Consider the following 20,449-nt stretch of genomic DNA (forward strand, 5'->3'; position numbering starts at 1 on the left):
TATTATTATTTTTTATTTATTTATTGTTTATTATTATTATTATTTATTATTATTATTTTATATATATTTTTTCTCGAAATATAATTTCGGTTAATATGAACCCCACGAGCTTCAAGCCAAGTGTGGTCCATTTCCTGGAATTGGTTGGGAAGTAATGTCTTCCTGTAAAAACTTCCTGACAATGCGACAAGTATTAAGGATTGCGGCTTTTTGCATAGTTATGTATATGTTTATAGGTAATTTTATCTGCTCTAAATAATGTAAAAGACTTTTTGGTATAACTCCTGTGCTGGAAAGCACCAATGGTACAATATATACTTTGTTCATTTTCCATATTCTTGTAACTTCTTCTTTTAATTCGGTGTATTTATTAATTTTTTCTGTTATAGATTTTTGCAGATTATGGGTATTCGGAATTGTGATATCTATCAAATATGTTTGTTTATTTATTTTGTCTATAAATGTTATATCAGGTCTATTGTAGTGTATTGTTTTGTCAGTTAGAATTGCTCTATCATAGTACATCTGCAATTGGGGCTCTCCAACACAGGTTTTGGTACGTATTGATAGTATGGGTGGGGCTTATCTTGTATTAACTTATTTATTATTGCCAACTTTTGATGCACAATTTGTACAACTTGATTGTGTCTATGAGTATAATCTGTCTGTGCTAAGGAAGAACAAGCGCTAGTTATATGCTGAATAGTTTCCGGTTGTCTATGACATTTTCTACATTTATCATTTTGTATATTACGATCCCTGACAATGAATTTTCTATAATTTTTTGTTGCTATGATTTGATCTTGGATGGCGATCATAAAACCTTCGGTTTCTGGGAACAAAGAACCTAATTTTAGCCATTTGTTCGAAGCCTCCGAGTCAATATGCACCTGTTCCAAGTCATGAAGGTGTCGACCATGCAGTTCTTTTTTACGCCAATTATTGAATTGTTGTTCTACATGGTCTTGAAGTGGTTTGGATGAAATTGATCTATTTTTTAAATTAAGTGGAGTGAAATTATCATCTAAATCTATTATTGCAGAATGTAAAGTGCTTTCTGATTTTGTGTAAAAGAAATCTCTAAGGTTCTTGACCTGTCCTTCCCATAACACTTCCAGATTTATTAGTCCTCTACCGCCTTTTATTCTTTTAATATTGGTTCTCTCTATTGCTGATTTTGGATGTAAATAATTATATTTAGTTAAAGTTGTTCTTGTTTTTATCTGAAGCCGTTTGATGTCAGTTTGAGTCCATTTTATTACTCCAAAGGTGTATGTTAAAACTGGGATAGCGTAAGTGTTTATTGCCTTAAAAAGATTTTTTGAATGAAGTTGCCTTTTACATATTGCATTTAATCGTTTACTGAATTCCATATTTAACTGTTTTTTTTATTTGAATATGATTTATACTATTAGATTGATGTACTCCTAGGTATTTATATGTATCACCTGACTCCATTAAATTAAATGAAATATTTTCTTCGTTATTAACTTTACTGTCGATTTTGCCTCTATTATTATGAATTATTTTACATTTATCTACCCCAAAAGACATATTTATATCCTGACTAAATTGAGTAGTAATTTTGAGGAGAGTTTGAAGACCTTTCTTAGTCTTTGCAAAAATTTTAATATCATCCATATACATCAAATGTGTGATAGCAGTATCATTATTTAATTTATATCCGCATGATGACATAGCGTTCAGAAGATGAGATAGGGGATTTAAGGCGAGGCAAAACCATAACGGGCTAAGAGAATCTCCCTGAAAAATACCATTTTCAATATAAATTTCGTCAGTCATAACTTTGTTATTTCCGACTGATAAATGCAGCGTAGTTCTCCATTCCGCCATGGCATTTTGTAAAAAAATTACAATAGATGGATTTATCTTATATATTTTAAGTTTATTATTATTATTATTATAGTTTTACCATTTTTGTTCTCCCAAATCATTGGGGTACGTTAACCAAAAATTGCGAGCATATAGCCAAGCAATATTTGGGTGGAGATTTTCAGCAATAATTATTATTACTAGTAAGGAATTCTGATAATAAGTTAATTATTTGATGATAAAAACTTCCTAACTATACGGCATGTATTTAAGATTGCGGCTTTCTGCAAAAGAATATAACTTAACCGGTGAATACCCAAAGTTTCCAGACTCGTGTGTAGCGTATGAGGTACTACTCCGGTTGTTGAAAGAACTATTGGTACTGTAGTGACGGATTGGACTTTCCATTGACTTTTGAGCTCTATGGTTAAATCTGTATACTTATCTATTTTGTTTGAAAAAGTGGATGCAAGATTGTGTGTATTTGGAATGGCTACGTCTATCAAGTATACAGAATTTTTAACTTTATCATGAAGTAAAATATCCGGTCTATTGTAGTGTACGGTTTTATCTGTGATGATTGTACGATCCCAATACAGCTTAAAATTTGTAGATTCTAAGATAGCCTGAGGTGAATATTTGTAATAGGGAGTTTTTTGTGCTTGTGTGATGAGAGAATGTTTAAATGCTAGGTGTTGATGAATAATTGCAGCGACCTGATCATGTCTATGTTTGTAATCGGTTTGTACTATGGTTTTACACGCTCCGGTAATGTGTTGGATTGTTTCAGGACTAGAATAGCATCTTCTGCATAAATCGTTTACCATATTTGGTCTTTTTATGATGTGTTTTTGATAGTTCCTAGTGTCTATTACTTGGTCCTGAATAGCCATCATGAAGGCTTCCGTCTCTGGGAAGAGATCTCCCCGTCGTAGCCATTCGTTCGACGCAACTTTGTCGACGTGAGTTTGGCTAAGATCGGCTAGATGTCTACCGTGTAGTGACTTTAAAGACCATGCTTCTATTTTTTGCTGCTTAGTTATCAAAGTTTGATTTAGTTGTATATTTCTATCGTTTAAGTGGTGTATATTTATTATCTATATTAACTATGAATTTGTGTAGTTCACTAATTTCAGCCTTAGCGTAAAAGTAATTTCGGAATTTAGTCACTAGATTATTATGTAGGTTACGAATATCAATGAGACCTCGTCCTCCATCCAGACGTGATATAGTTAGACGCTGGATACATGATTTAGGGTGATGTTTCCTATGTGTAGTCATGTGTGTATTTATTATACGTTGAAGATTCGATAAATCAGTTTGAGACCAGTTTATTATAGCAAAAGAGTAAGTAAGGATCGGTATTGCGTACGTGTTGATGGCTTTTATAATATTACGGGAGTTTAATTGTGATCTTAAAATGTAATTCAAACGAAATTTAAATTTATTGGTTAGTTCTATCTTGGTTTGTTTTTGTTGTATTTGCTTAGCTTGTTGAAATCCAAGGTATTTATACGTGCTATTTTCGTCCATTGATTCAATTTGTTCACCAGTGTTAAGTATATATGTATTTTGTTGTGATTTGCCACGTTTAATTGAATGTACCTTGCATTTTTCGATTCCAAATTCCATGCGTATGTCTGTAGAGAAGGATTGTGTGAGGTCGGCTAGTATTTTTAGTTCTTTATTATTACTGGCGTATAGTTTGATGTCGTCCATGTACATTAAATGTGAAATTATATGATATGTGTTATTATGTTTTAGTTTAAATCCTGTATTGGTATTATTAAGCAATTCAGAGAGAGGGTAACTAGAGAGCATAACGGAGCTTAAAAATGTTATTAGAATGGGGTGAATCTTGTACTTTTTTAAAATATATAGTAACCAACTGTGTGGAACTGAATCAAATGCTTTTCTGTAGTCTATATACATTGTATTAATATTTTTATTATGTGCTTGTTTCATAACTACTGCGTCTATAGTAAGCTGCTCTTTACACCCCTGACTATTTTTCCTACAGCCTTTCTGTTGTTCAGCTAATATGTTATTTTGATCGATATGTTTATAAATTATGTCAGTAATACACGCAGTGATAATTTTATATATTGTTTGGAGGCATGTTATTGGCCTATAGTTAGCTGGGTTTGTGCGATCTAAGCCTTTCGGTAGCATATACGTTATTCCGTTTGTTACAAATAAAGGTAGTGTGCAAGGTGATTGTATGAACTGGTTTATGTGTTTAAGAAGAATTGAATGAGTGCATGTTATCTTTTTGTACCAGTAGTTGTGTATATTATCGGTTCCCGGAGCCTTCCAATTGTGTGTTCGCTGGATGATTTGATTGAATGTTTCTATGGATATATCATTGAATTTCATTACATTTACTTCTACGTCAGGTATTTTTTTTAACCATTCTGCGTCTGTATTATGTTCTATTGAATTTTCCCAAATATTGGCCCAGTATTGTTGCAAATTATTTTGCGTTGGATTTTCTAGTAATTGTGTTGTGGTATTTTGGTTTGTGCTAGATAGAGTTCTATAAAAATGTTTTTCGTTATTAACGAATGTATTATTTTGTTGCTTCCGTTTTGTACATGTCAAATATCTTCTAAGTCTGTTCGAAGTTGCATTTAATTGTTGTTTTAGTGTGTCTAAGAAATGTGGTAATTCTGTATTAGGTTCTTCGTGATGTGAATGAGTTTTATATTGTGTTTTTATTTCTTCTACAGTTTTTAATATTTTACGGCTCCTATTTCCTGATATATATTGCGTAAGTCTACCTATTTGTAATCTATATTTGTCTACTCTACTTTCGAGTCTTCTTTGCCACGATGGCTTGCTGTTACGAATTCGATAATTATCAATAAAACTGAATTTTGTTCCATTACACAGAGATGCAGTGTAGGCAGCGGTATATATAATGTTATGAAGAGCATTGAAATCTAATTCGTTATTTACATGTTTTGGAAGTATTTTGCTATTTAAGAAACTAACAATTTGAGAAAATTTACGCGATGATTTTTGTTTAGGTATATAAGGTCTGGTTTCAGGATTTGTATTGTTAAATTTAATAAGAGCATTATTAAATTCTTCTTCAATATAATGTAGTTGTTTTTCTATTAAATTGTGTCTATTTATACAATGTTGGTCTAGTAATTCAACGGGTTGTAAATTTCTTTGTAGATATACAGAATTACTTATTTGATTTGTTTGACTGCTAGCAGAATTCGACTCTGTAATATTTGTTGTTAAAGGATTACTATTAGCTAATTTAATTTCTACTTCTCTTTTTAATTCAATAATTCTATCGGTTTGTATACTTTTGTTCGTAAATATTAGTCGTCTCTGGTCAGCTATTCTTTGTTCTGTAAGGTGTGATAGGTGTGGGTTTCTAGATATAAATAAACGGTACAGGTTTTTACGATAAGAAGTCTTATTAACTTCCAGTTGGGTGACTTCAAAGTAACATTTAACAATTTCTTCATTAAGTTGGTTTGACCATTTCATTCTAGTGTTTGAGTGTGAAAGTTGAGTTGAGTGCATGTTATTTTTTGTAAGTGGTTGATCACCGATTTGTAATAGTTCTTTTACTTCAATCATAATTTGAGCTAAGGTATCATCTGATAATAGTTTATTTCTTATTATTGCTCTACGTTGATCTCCTATACGTTGTCTAGTTACCTGCATTTCGGGAAATTTACTACTAAATTCTTGGTGTAGGGGTTCTAAATAATTATTCAATAACGTGGTTTCGCATTTTGTTAAAATAGACTGGGATCCGGCAGTTGAATCCTGCATAAACGAGTTTTCTTAATTAAACCTATATTAATGAATAATACATGATTAGTAGAACAGATTACACCTGGGTTGCCTGGAAGAATCCTGCCGCAATCACCTTTAATTTCATTTTTTCGTAACTCGTTTTTGGAGATAATTGCACCAATACGTTTTTTATATGAATCGCACATCATTTGAAAGATAATCGCATAAGGAATTGGAAAATTAAGGGTTGCCAGCTCTCAGTCTGCCGCAAGTCTAGGGTTGCCTGGTTTAAAGATGTCACTAAATGTTAATAATTTGCACTCATGTGTTTTTTTAATGAATTATATATCAAATTAAAGCTTATTTTTTTCTGAACACTATAAAACAGGGTTGCCTGGAAAATTCCTGCCGCAAACTGGGGTTGCCAGCGTTTGAAATATTTTATTCCGGTTCCGTTTGACTATGAGAATAGACGATGAAATGCGCGGTCTGCCCCATGTTTTAAAGTAAAATATTATATAATAGAAGGTCAATCTTAAAATCAATGTTTATTCTAATTGTTCACCTGTTAAATGATGATTTTAATCATATTAAGTACACGTAGAAAACTATTTAAAGATGAAATCATCCTTATTTTTCAAGTAAAATAATGAATGTATAATATTGAGTCTTTGCAAAATCTATTTTCTAAATACTATTATTTATTTAAATTACCATTTTGAAACAACTAAATTATCTAATTAAATAAATGTTTACAAATATCGATCTACTATAAGCTATTAATATACATACATATACATCATGTTTCCTTAATATAATGAAGGGTGACCATTATTGCGGATATTTTTTTAATTAATTATATTGAAAAATATATTTCAATGAACTCTCTGTCTCTCTCTCTCTCTCTCTCTCTTCATCCTCTACTTGTTTGATTTGACAACGCCTGCCGCAACTTTTTTTTTCTCACGCAACTTTTAATAATTTGCATAGGAAAAAAAAATATATATATAATAGAATTATAATAAACAAAACTAAGTTAGCAAAGATTAATTCCAAGAAAAACTATTCAACTAATAATAACTATTAAAAAATTATAAATAAAAAATTTCACTAGCAAGAACTTGTCCGTTTATGCTGATAGTTTTTAAGGCATTTAGGTCTGAAAGAATTGTTCTTATAATTATAATAAAGCACAATCACTCCTAACGTCCCTAACTTAGTGTAATCAAAACTGAGGCAACTATCCCACTGCCACAATTGTCTAGATTTTATTCTGTATTAGAAGTTATTTACATAGATAAAAATATATAATATTAAACATTAAAGTATACTTACGTTTTGCATTATCCGCAATAATGGTCACCCTTCATTATATTAAGGAAACATGATGTATATGTATGTATATTAATAGCTTATAGTAGATCGATATTTGTAAACATTTATTTAATTAGATAATTTAGTTGTTTCAAAATGGTAATTTAAATAAATATTAGTATTTAGAAAATAGATTTTGCAAAGACTCAATATTATACATTCATTATTTTACTTGAAAAATAAGGATGATTTCATCTTTAAATAGTTTTCTACGTGTACTTAATATGATTAAAATCATCATTTAACAGGTGAACAATTAGAATAAACATTGATTTTAAGATTGACCTTCTATTATATAATATTTTACTTTAAAACATGGGGCAGACCGCGCATTTCATCGTCTATTCTCATAGTCAAACGGAACCGGAATAAAATATTTCAAACGCTGGCAACCCCAGTTTGCGGCAGGAATTTTCCAGGCAACCCTGTTTTATAGTGTTCAGAAAAAAATAAGCTTTAATTTGATATATAATTCATTAAAAAAACACATGAGTGCAAATTATTAACATTTAGTGACATCTTTAAACCAGGCAACCCTAGACTTGCGGCAGACTGAGAGCTGGCAACCCTTAATTTTCCAATTCCTTATGCGATTATCTTTCAAATGATGTGCGATTCATATAAAAAACGTATTGGTGCAATTATCTCCAAAAACGAGTTACGAAAAAATGAAATTAAAGGTGATTGCGGCAGGATTCTTCCAGGCAACCCAGGTGTAATCTGTTCTACTAATCATGTATTATTCATTAATATAGGTTTAATTAAGAAAACTCGTTTATGCAGGATTCAACGGCCGGATCCCAGGGTATAATAAGATATGTGCGACAAATATAACGGTTCATTGTGTCGGTCCATTTTTTTCGCGCACGGATAGAGCCCGCAGTGGGTGCAGGGTAATTGGCAAGTGCCTCCTGCACAACATCTGCTGACCTTATAATTGATGATGAGTGTGATGATGTCGGTGATGAATTAGGGGAATTTAATAAGGTACAAGTTGAAGGTGGTGAGGGTATGCTTGATATCGGTGAATGAGAGGAAGAAGAAGTGAATGATGAGGATGATTGTTCGGCTGTAGCATTTTTTTCGAGGGGAACCCGCCTGCTCAGTCCCCCGTCGCCAACGGTTCGCATGCTGTGGCATCCAGCGTTAGCTCCAGATGCGCCCCGGCGACCCCCGGGTAGCGGCCGCAAATTATATCTTTTATTTTCCATATTCTCCATAAAAAGGGTTACCAGAGCCATGTTAGCCGTGTAAGTAATTTATTTTCACGTGTCCGCCCCCCACGAGAATCAGATGTTCGATTCGGACGTATGGTTGGACTTTAGGGGGCTTATTATTATTATTATTAAATAAAGAATTTATTATTAACTCTAAAATCAGCGATTCCTTTGTAATAGACAAATTCTACACCGCCATTTTCGGAATTAAAACCCACCGACCCACCAACAAGAAGAACAAATAGTACAGAATTTATTTTAATGCTAAAATGAAATAAATATATATCAATAATGTTTGTTCTAGCAAATAATTTGTATTCACTTATAAATATATAAGAAGCTACTAAAGTCTCGAGTCTTAAGTCATACGTCTATTTTATTCTTTTTATAGGACACGCGGTCAAATTAATAATGTTAGAAAAAAAATATCAGGACTCAGGAGGTTATTACGCGTATATTTACACAACCCAACATATTATGACACACCCACTCGTGTGGTCATTTATCTAAATATGTGATTACAGCGAGAATCTAAAAAGAACCTTTTCCAAAATATCCATTCAAGGTATTTACGTCATAAGTCGTTATATATGCTTTTATCAATTATCTACATATATTAGGGATTCCCATAACGAACTACTAATTGATACATATTTCATTGGAAATAATAATAATTACAATTCACTATTTATAACTAATTAAAAAGGGGTCAAGTAAATGTCGCTCTAGACTAAGTTGTCTTTATCAAGGAACTGAAAGTGGAACAACGATAGATGATTGTAAAGGAAAGATAGGAATAATAATTATTTGATTTTAATATCTCTATATCCAATATATATTTCTTAACTTTACAGTATATGCGGCACATAATAGAGTAGTGAGAGGGAATCTGCGGAACTAGTGTTAAGACACTACGTTCCACACATCAATTCTCCACTTTCCGCCGAATTTATTGAGTAGAATAGTATTTAATTCAGCAGCGGAATTCAACCTAGCACATTTCCTTATTTCTAATTATTTATTTAATTCAAGTTATTCTGTATATTTGCAAAATCTCATCCAACCCGTGAGAATTGGTCAAATTGACAATAACCGTGCTAATTTGTTAAAACATTATGATGTGAGATAAAAGCTTTTGATTTGCGGTATAAAATCTAAAGCCTTGTAAATATAAAATCGTAGATAACGCAGAGAGAAGGAGAGAGAGAATTCAAGATATTGCATGTTGGGAGGTACGCGTTAACGCCTTACTCCAAGCCCTCATGAATGGAAGCTATTTAAGTATTTAGGCAATTTTACTGGAGATAATCAACAAAAACCATAATTTATAAAAATATTTATTTACAAAACGTATCCCCAAGTGCGGAATATCACTTTAAAAGTATTAAAAAACCATATCTAAATTAAGAAAAATACAAAAATAAAAAAGGTACGGACGATCAATATCTATGGCGTACCTGCATCAACTTACAAATTAAAAAATCACCATCTCAGGACTGGACACAGCGGGATAAATAAATAATTACTTTTCTTGAATTAGGATCGAACCCACAACCATTGAATCGGACAGTCGGAATCCTCCTCACTGCGCTACAATAGCCTCTATCTAATAGATTTATTACTATTTTTGCGAAGTATTTATGTAAATAACGTTAATCTTACCGAACAGCAACGGAACTCTTTCTTTTATTTATGAATTTAACCGACAATTGATAAGTTACTGATTGCTTATATTGATTTCCTTTTTAGCTTTGGTTCTTGTCCTTGACCCATGTTTATTGATTGACTTATGAATATAAGAAAGAAATTTACCCATGGCCTACTCTATTAAAAAGAAGAAAAATCTTGAAGCTATATTGATTACCATTTTTCATTGAATTTGTGGGGGTTTTATTATTATACTCTTCTCTCACGAGGGTCGTTGATCTTTGGAAAATAAAAACAATCGACAGCAGACTAAGAAGCTTACGCTGAGTTCTGCATTTGTGTGTACAGCTTAAGGCTCGCAAAACTGTAGGTACATCATAAAAGTACCTACCCTCAACTTTTAATAAATTATTACATTAATTTAAATAAGTTTACCAATACATAATAATTTTCCTCGTAAACAAAAAGTCATTACAATTTAGAAAAAATATATATAAAAAGGTTGTGCTCCACAGCATTAATGTTTGTTATAATAAAAGAAAAAACATTTTGACATTTTTGCTAAACCAGTTGTTTATTATATAAAGAAATAAAATATACATAAATAAATTTGTCATACAACGTGACATTGGCGAAATGAATTGTGCTCAACTGGCACACTCGAAACGCCATATATCAAGAATTCAATTCAATTCAATTCAATAAATTTATGACATCTGAACCCACAACCATTTAATATTTGTGAATTGCACCGTTATTCTATATTTATAAGTAAATATTTTAATTTTGCCATAAATTTGTAGGTAAATAAATATCCTGTTAGAAATTTTCATCCGCAAAAAACTACAAAAAAATAATTTTTAACAAAAAAAACCGACTTCTAACAACGAACTAAAAAGTGAAAAATAATGATACAAAGATTTTATAATTGTGAAGTCGGTGTCAAGTAGAACAAACAGGCTTAGTAATTAGATATTGTAGTAAAGGTGTTGTAGCATTAGTTTGACACCGACTTCAAAATTATAAAATCTTTGTATCATTATTTTTCACTTTTTAGTTCGTTGTTAGAAGTCGGTTTTTTTTTGTTAAAAATTAATTTATTTCATGATTTTAAGTGATGGGTATATTAAAATGATGGTTCTTAAACAAGTGGTGATGGTGGTGGTGGTGGTTGTCAACGAGTGGTTGTGGTTGTCCTATGTAAAACTTCATTTAATTAGGTATTATTTTTGTGCAAAGTTACATTTTGGTATATTGACAAGAACATACATAAAAAGTATTCGGGCGAATTGAGAATCTCCCTTTTTTGAAGTTGGTTGACAATGAGAATGTCACTTCTGACATCAATTTAAAAAGTTTTTGCTTATAACTATTACAATATAATCAATTTTTTACCAAAAAAAACAAACTTTCTCAATTTTCACCGGATTCCATAATCGGAACCTAACCAAACTTTCACTAAATTATCCTTGAAGTGTATCCTTTCAAAGAATCATCAAAATCGGTCGGCGCGACATTGAGTTATTCGTCTATTTGTCGCGCACATACCTAATGCAAATTTAAGACATATGTGATTTTCTCATAGATACCATTGTCAGACATGGACCAAAAAAAAATGGGACCATTCGGGAAGCTTCACCTTTCAAACAAAAAAAAAATTTTCAAAATCGCTTCACCCAGTCAAAAGTTATGAGTTAACAAACATAAAAAAAAATTAAAAAAAAATACAGTCGAATTGATAACCTCCTTTTCTTACAGAAGTCGGTTAACAAATGGATCGTCGACCACTCAGTGCAGCGTTGAGTTTCGCGACTCAACAAGCAATATCTTGAAATCAGGCAGAACGTAAAGAACGGGTTAAACTGTAAAAAAACTTAATTCAATTTATGTCCTAAGTGTGACCCTTTAAATATCTGAAAATAAAAACCATAATGAAACAAAATTAGGATATCATCGTATTATCATCGTTTAGAAATACTTGAATGCGCTACTAGCTCTCTAGTACTAGTGTCGATGTTATTCTAGAACAGGAATGACTTATTCTAAGTTCAAAATAATTCAGGTTACTCATGTAATTGTAGTAATTGTTTTGTAATTTTATTCAATTGTTAATTATCCAGATTTTATCTAAAAATACAAACTATATGCAGAACACGGCAACAAGACAAAATAACGGTAGCTGGAACTGAACCGAAAATTGGAACAGGTTCCAAAGCAGGAATGGAACAGCTGGAAGTTGGAACGCTCAACTTTGCCAAAACACATCATTACTTGATACCAAGTTTGCTTCGACTACTCTGTCCAAAGCGGAAGATGCGTGAACAAAAAAAAACACAATTAGCATGATTAGTAAAAATTATCATTTAACCTCTGATGGACTTTAGTAATTTAAATAAAAGCTTATCGAATTTTAAAGTCACTTTTGTTATTAGAGCACGATGATATGTGATGTCGCAGGTTAAATAAATTAAATACGAAATATTAATATGTATTAAAATATACATTTTTAATAATGTTTTGTTATAAATTTATATTTCTATTCCAATCCTAATTTAAAAAAAAACATTTATTGCTTTTTCTCTCTCTCTCGCTCTCTAATCTCGCTTTATCTCGCATGTAATAGAGTAATTGGAGGTTTCTTAGTGACTATACAATTATACATCTCAATTCTACCCAATTTTTGAGTTATTATTACAAGCAAATGAAAGTAATTCATTCTTCTGAGAGAGAATAGAGTCCACAACCTTTGCGTTTACAGTCATCAAACATGAAATAACTTATAATCATTTAGTCTTCACTCTAAGCAGCTTCTATAAGCTTTTAATTTACCATATTAGTATGTGTGTTAGTGTATGTGAATTGTTGCAAGCTCAATTTGACCCACGTATTGGTGTCCGGTTGAGCTGAAATTCGGATTACGACGTCAGTTCTGATGACATGGAAATTACATATAAACAATATTGATGTTAATTCAAAATGGCCACCCTAACAAAATGATTAATAATATAATAATAAACCTAATATTACCGGTATTGAAAGGGCTTGATTTGTTAAATACAATAATCCATAAGAAAGGCTTGTTTTTAAAAAGTTTATTTTATTTTATACTAGAATTATATCCAACACAACTCTATGATGTTTCCACTAGAGCGATCAGCACAAGAATGACAAAACATTTTGAGATAAACGTCTGTAAAACACATTTTATTACTACCGTTTACTTAAATTTTGTCATTATCAAATTAGTATTAGTCATTTACAGTACCTAATGTACAAATGAAAACAATAATTAATTTTATATCTGTGTTTATTTTTACTAACTAAACTACTTATTTAAGTTAGATAGATATTTAATCACTTCCGAAAATTCATAGAGATATAATTAATAAAAACTTTAAGAAAGACAGACAAAATAAAACACTTTGTTCATACATATCAACAATATTATTTCAATATTTATACAATCAAAAAGTCTCATACTTGACCTCGTCATAATTTCATTATAATCAACAGTCAAAACCGAGATCTATACACACTTTACTATACTATTTACAATTAATATTAGTTTAACTAATTAATTGCTATAATTTAAGTAATTAATTAATTAATTGCTATAATTTTTATATCTCTTATAGCTACAAGTGTATCACCAGCCCAAGGATTCTAAAACGAATTAAAATTACTGGTTTTCAATTTTTCCATTCTTTGAAAGGTATTTAGGAGGTATCTTATAGATATTATGTACATATATAAATTAGTCATTAAACGAGAGATAGGTTTTAGTGTTCGCCCGAAGTTTGAAGAGTGCAGCTAAGAGACTTGTGTGAAGTGATTTTGTTCATATATTATGGATGCTCAAGAGGAATGCACGAAAAAATCTGGTCATATATATGTACAATGTATTTTTGCTATGCTGGGTGAGTGTAATTGGTTTTTTTCTTATTTAATAAAAAAAAAATTCTTTTTTTGTTTTTTGTTACTAAAAAAAAATATTTTTTAACACGTTTTAAAATGCTATTTACACTTAAGAAAGGCAATTCTTTTTTAGAAAACGTATAAAAATTTAATTATATTCTTTTCCCAAAATATATTTTAAACTGATTTTTTTTACTGTTATTTCCTTTTATTCTTTAGTATAATTCTGGCTACCCAAAAAATAATTAATGTTATTATATTTTAGATATATCCATAAAATAGATGTATTTAAATATTAATAACAAACACTTTAATTTGTCGTTTTGTTTCGTAATTCATTATTCTATTTTTTTTTAATTGTTGATAAGTTGTAATATAGGTAGAAATGTCACTAAATTTTAATTTAATTTGCATTTAAAAAAAAATGATAATTAAAGGATGGTGTTCTCATACAATTTAACTACATTGTTAAGATTTTTAAGGATACTAAAATAATTCTCGCAATATTTTTCTTTATTAATTTTAATTAGGAAGATGATGAAAGCGTAGTATCTTAACACTAGGTATCTAGGTTCCCTTTACCATCCCTTGCATTTGCGGACAACAGCGTAGAAGTTAATAAAGAGGAATACAAATTTCATCTTTTGTGTTTCAAATGACAATTATATAGGTAAGAGGAAGGACAGGAGTTTTAGTAATAGGATGCCGTTTTACCCTTTGGGTATGTTTGATTTAAGAAAAACCATCTAGGTGTAGCGGCACAGCGTCTGACTGCGACGGTTGTTAGTTCGATTCCCACTCAGGAGATTCCCAGTGCGAGACAATAAATTATTTTCCATCCCACTCAATACGCAAAGTTTCAAAAACTGAGTGGAAGGGCAAAAACTAGCTATTTTAACTAAGTTGTGCGTGATTGATTTATGCGGGATAGAGCGTGAAACTAAAAAAAAGTGATTCATTAGTTAACCGTAACAAAGACATGGAAGAATTATAAATAAGATATTATATTATGCAAGAGTTGACCTCGGTTGACCTTTAACCAGTGTCGATGATACCGGAGGAAAGTCACGAGTAAAATACCTTTTAGAAGTTATAGTATATTTTATTATCTCGTCATACGGGGCATTACCTATAATCAAAATTCTATTATCTATTTGTTATAGTTCGAAGGGCAAAGAAAATTACTTGCCAGTTGTTTATTTTCAAGCTATTAGTATTAATTATTTAAATATCTATATAAAAAAATAAGTCGTTAAGATATGTTTATTGTTGTGTTTATAAGGAATATTTTATACATATAATAAAATTGTCTGTACATAGAAGATATTATAAGAAATAAAGGTTTTTTTGTCTGTATGTTTTAATCGGTAATATTAATACTAGCACACTATAACACAATATGTTCAACGAAAAAGTAATTATTTTATTAAATTGGCTTAACCTAGAGCTATTTTTCAGCGTATAGATAGGTATTGTCTTTTCCTTGTTATATTGTATTAAGTATACGAAACTAATTCATGTGATTCAAGGCCGCGATTCATTTCCACTTGGAGGAATAAATTATTTTAATTTATTCGTTTTGGCAAGAAAATAAAAAGCGACATTCATTGCCATCACTTAACCTGCAAATTAGGGGGAAAAGGAATAAAAAAAAAGCGGGGAAAAGGAGGCAATTAAAGTATAAAAATAAAGTAAAATATAAGGGTAGCCATCATTCTGTCTATAATATTAATTTACGAGTAATTACGAGTTTTAATTTAAATGAGATGGATAAATGTAATATATAATGTAATGTATTACATTGCCTATAACACGTTCAAGTTTTACTTGTTTTTGACAAAAAATATTATGGGCTTTTAAAAAATATTAGTCTAGTGCGATCCATATCTATAACTGTGCCAAATTTAATACTCTCCCTTCTGTCTTTTATTTGTTTCATCTCTTCTTAGTTTTAAATACTGCATAAAATATTCTCCAGGAGCGACCTTACGCCACATTGTTACTAAATCAGGAAAATCGATATTACAAGTAATCATTTTTTTCTAAATTACACCAATTAACTAAATAAATATATTTTAAATAAATAATTTATCATTGTCTTTATCCTCCCATGATTTTCCTGTTTTATTTATTTAATTTAATTATCAGAGATTCTTGATTCTTGTAACTTGTTCATAGATACATCTTGCATAAATGTATATATTTGCATTTATAATCAAATAAAAAAATATAACGGTATGATGATTTATTATGTTTAAAGCAAACTTCACATTCCTTATTTATGGAATGGAGAGTGGATGGATCTCTCCGATAACATCGCTGTTACAATCTGATGCTTCTCCGGCTGGATACCCATTGTCATCAAACGAGCTGAGCTGGACTGCGAGTGTTTTAGGAGTTACAGCAACCATTGGGGTGCTGTCATATTCATATATTGCTGATCGTTATGGAAGAAAAATTGGTGTGCTCATTGTAGCGTTATTGGAAGTTGTAAGTAGTATTTATTTTTAAGGTTTTTAAAATAAACTAAATTTTAATAATGACATTAGTAGAAAAAAAAGATGTTTTAATATTTTCAAATATATTATTTTCTTAAATGCATATCTTACAAAACTGTCTCAATTTTCAGATTTCGTGGACGATACGTCTTTCATACACATCTTTAGCTTTACTCATTATAGCTAGAGCCATCGCTGGCTTCGCAGCGGGGGGTTGTTTTAACATTATACCTATGTACGTAAAGGAAATAAGTCAAGAGAATATAACAGGAATTTTAGGGACCTTCCAAATGCTAATGCATACGACAGGAATATTTCTGATGTACGTTATGGGGGCTTATTTAGATTATACAACCGTTATCATAATCGTCACAGGATTGTCTATAGTGACGTTGGTCGCGTTAACCAAAGCTCCAGAATCACCAGCATTTTTGGTAAAACAAGATAGAATTGAAGTAAGTGACAAAGAGTATACTTTTTGTCTGAAATGGCTTCTCGAATTTGTGGATGATTGTCAAATTATGAAACGAGATCAGAAATAAATTAAAGTAAAACAAATAAATGTATTATATGGATTTATTTTCACCATAAAGGATACTTATTATCACTCATAATAGAATTGCTTTGCAGCATGCTTTAGAGACAGTCGCATTCCTTAGAGGCCTCCACAAAGACGATGCAATTGTACAAAAACTTGTTGATGATATGATTAAACAAGAAAATAACTTTAAACTTTTGCCTAACATCACTTTTATAAGTATATGTAAGTCCTTATTAATATTACTAGAGATATATTATAGTCACGGCAATAATTATAATAAGTTAAACTTAGACAGAAAAATAGCGGAAAAAAACATTTAAGATGTGATGTGTGTGTTGGAAAATTTCCAAAAAAGTGGCAATGCTATCTACTAATAATAAATAATATTATAATTTTTTATTCCTTTATAATAATTAATAAATAGAACAAATAATTTATCTACTAATGTGTTAAATAATATTAATGTGTTATTTTTTCAGTAAAAAATAAATCCTGGCGGCGGGGGTTTATCATCATAATTCTACTATTTACATGCTATGAGATCAATGGTGCGTTTGTTATTGTCACATTCGCGACGAAAATTCTTGCATCTACAGGTATAAGATTCGATATCAGTCCTGAGATACAATCATTTAGTTTTCCTGTAGTAATGATCTTAGCATCTCTTGCATTGACCTTTTGCGTTGAGAAGTGTGGCAGAAAGGTAACAAAATATATTTTTTTATCAATTCTTTTATTTACGAGTATTTATTTCTACAGACCGTTTTATTTTTAACAAAACTAAGACGAAGTATAATAAATATCTGCCAGACATATTCAACACGCTCAGCCTACCCCGTTTTATGCGGGATAACGCGTGAAACTAAAAAACATAAAACAATATTCTGGTCATTATTTTCCGCAAATGATAGAGCACTCCTCTTTTTGTATTTTAATACCAATTAAGTTATTAATTGTTGCACTATGAAAGGAGGAGCTACCTCCAAGTGGATTTGGATTAGTAACCGCTATGCGGAAAGAAGAATCAGTAATCGAACACGTGTCAATTTCGCTATGACGTCAATGATAACTTGATGATTATAATATATTCATAATTATTATATAACAAAACTTAAATCATAACTTACTATCACCACGAATAGTGTGTTAGTTTTATATCTAAATAAATATTGTATTATTTATCTATACTAATATTACAAAGTATAACAGTTTATTTGATTAAAAGCGTTAATATAGCCCACTGTACCTCCAGTCTAAGTCATCTAGGTTACTTAGAATGTAGTTATTCGTATTTGACCATGCGGGCGAAGCCATAAATATGTAAATGTTTTAGATAAAAAATACTATAACATTGTAGTTTTGTATTATGTTAGTTAAAACTGGTAAATGAGGCCAACCGTGGCGCAGGGATACAAGCGTGGGACTGTGCGACAAACGCGACAACTTGTGGGTTCGATGTCCACTTGAGCAATATGAAATATTTTCAATTTCTCGCTCTGGTACCAAGGAGAAGCGCGACGTTAAGCTCCGCCACTCAACACACAATGCCTACAAAATCTTTAAATTGTAGCTTGAAAAAAATAAAAATATTGGCCAAAGCAATTGTATGAGAAATCTGTCTAAAATCCAGTTATTAGTAATTGTTATATGAATATATGAATAATAACATAAATATATTTTTTACAGCCTATTCTCATCGCAACATATTCTCTAAGTGCTTTGGCGATGTTCGCGCTCGCGTTAATGATTTTGGCACAAAAACAATATGGTAATGTACCAGCTTGGATGCCCTTGATAGCCTTGATAGTCGCGGTGGCGATGTACAGCAGCGGCGTGTCACCGCTGTCCTTTATTATTATGACTGAAATGTTTAATTTTCAAGTAAGTATAAGTAAATATAAATGTGCCAATTTTGATACTCAGATTGAATACTAACTCTATCGAATTCTTAAAGTTACTTTGCTATATACCTAGATATTGTAGTATCTTTGATTTATTATTATAATTAAGTATTTAAATTTCTTCTTTTCAGATCCGAGCAAAAGTGGTAGGGGTGGTGGTAACGTATGCGTGGTTCCTGACGTTCGTAGCACAAAGTACTTACACTCCAATCGCAGAATTGATGGGTGACTTTGCCCCATTCGTCTTCTATGGTTTTGTCAATTTAATATCAGTAGTTTTTGTTATATTATTTTTAATCGAAACTCGTGGTAAGACTGAAGAAGAAATATATAGGAAAGATAAAAGGAAAAGTATCGAATTAAATCCTATATAATACACTGGTAGGCACAATTAACCGTTCACTTTGTAAATATTACTATGCTTTTATTAGGTCAAATTGTAACTATAAGGTAGGAGGAGGAAGTATGTAACTATGTATATAATACAAAAAAGTAACTAAGTATAAAATCTAAGAAACTGTTTTTGGACTACTTTTATTTACATACATGTTCAATAAAATATTTTTAAGAATTTCAAATTTTACACAGATTGTTCCCGATTTAAAGATTTTTCCATACAAACTTCCACCCAATCAGGGTGAAAATTTTTCAAAATATCTTCTTAATGGGTGTTTACTTCTGGTGACTAAACATCTGTCAAAATTTCACGTTTCTCGTTTCTACCATCAGCGGTAAGGGGACATCGTATAAGGGATCGGATTAGTCGTCGTCTTGGCCACATCCACACATTATCCGTTTAAGTTTCTATGACGGTAAAGTAGACAAGGTGACAAGATCCAAAACTGAAAAACCAGTTCAAACCAATAACAAATCTTCAAATGTAAAAATTCAATAGAAAACAGAAATGGAATGAAATGTAATGAATTCCTTATGTTGCGATGGTGTTCAAAATTTGTATTAAATTCAGCAACAGATAAAATAAAACTAAAGTAGCGATATTGACTTTTAAATTAAAAATATATACATGTTGAATCTTTCAATCAACTGTCAAAAATGACATTTCATAGAAAATTCAACAAGTATACGATAAAATAAAATAATGAACTACAATTTTTCATGGCGTGGTTGTGGTTATTATCATATTTGTTTGTAGTAGGTAGGTATGTGGGTACTTACCGAACTACTACAGATTTTTTCACTACACAAAAGTTAAAGTGATGAATATATTTTTTGAGCTTTACGCATATTCTCACATACTCGTATAGTAAGGTAGACACAGGGAAAATAGTGCTACGACACTCCCCCACTTTCCCCCTAATTTTTCAGATATTGCGTGTTGATTGGCGAAACCTATAGCTACGTCACTCTCTGTAATATCTGGTACAGAGGTATAAGTCTACTAAAAGCTTAACAATTTTGTTTTCCAGCTGGAATACTAAAATGGAATAATAGCTTAAACATGGAAACGTTTACAGACTTTTCAAATAATTTCAAAAATCTAGTCCAAGAGCTAGCAACTTATTTCGAGCCTTGTGGATCTCCTATTGAATTGATCAACAGGTTTTGTATGAAATACTAAATAAAAATATTTTAAATAAAATAATACAATATAAATAATAATATATCTTGTACAATACAAATAATATCTATAGGCCGTCGTAGCGCTGGGTCCCTAATGTATGAATCGACAGTAGGTTCGATTCCCGCTCTTGGCAATGAAATATTTAATGTTTTCATTTCCTCGCTCTGGTAATGAGGCAA

The 20,449-nt window shown here is 30.9% G+C and overlaps 1 protein-coding gene across 1 annotated transcript; it reads left to right on the plus strand.

Moving 5' to 3' along the window:
* Window positions 1–13,362: 13,362 nt before the first annotated feature.
* LOC146533332 (facilitated trehalose transporter Tret1-like) lies at window positions 13,363–19,208 on the plus strand. Its single transcript, XM_085195050.1, has 7 exons — window positions 13,363–13,750; window positions 16,009–16,238; window positions 16,378–16,701; window positions 16,877–17,009; window positions 17,267–17,490; window positions 18,474–18,668; window positions 18,820–19,208. The coding sequence occupies exons 1-7, from the start codon at window positions 13,681–13,683 to the stop codon at window positions 19,060–19,062; spliced, it is 1,419 nt and encodes a 472-aa protein (XP_085051176.1). The 5' UTR covers window positions 13,363–13,680; the 3' UTR covers window positions 19,063–19,208.
* Window positions 19,209–20,449: the final 1,241 nt, after the last annotated feature.

The sequence above is a fragment of the Heliconius melpomene genome, chromosome 12 (assembly GCF_056956725.1).
Source record: "Heliconius melpomene rosina isolate 202511_hmr_F chromosome 12, ASM5695672v1, whole genome shotgun sequence".
Classification (NCBI taxonomy): Eukaryota; Metazoa; Arthropoda; class Insecta; order Lepidoptera; family Nymphalidae; genus Heliconius; species Heliconius melpomene.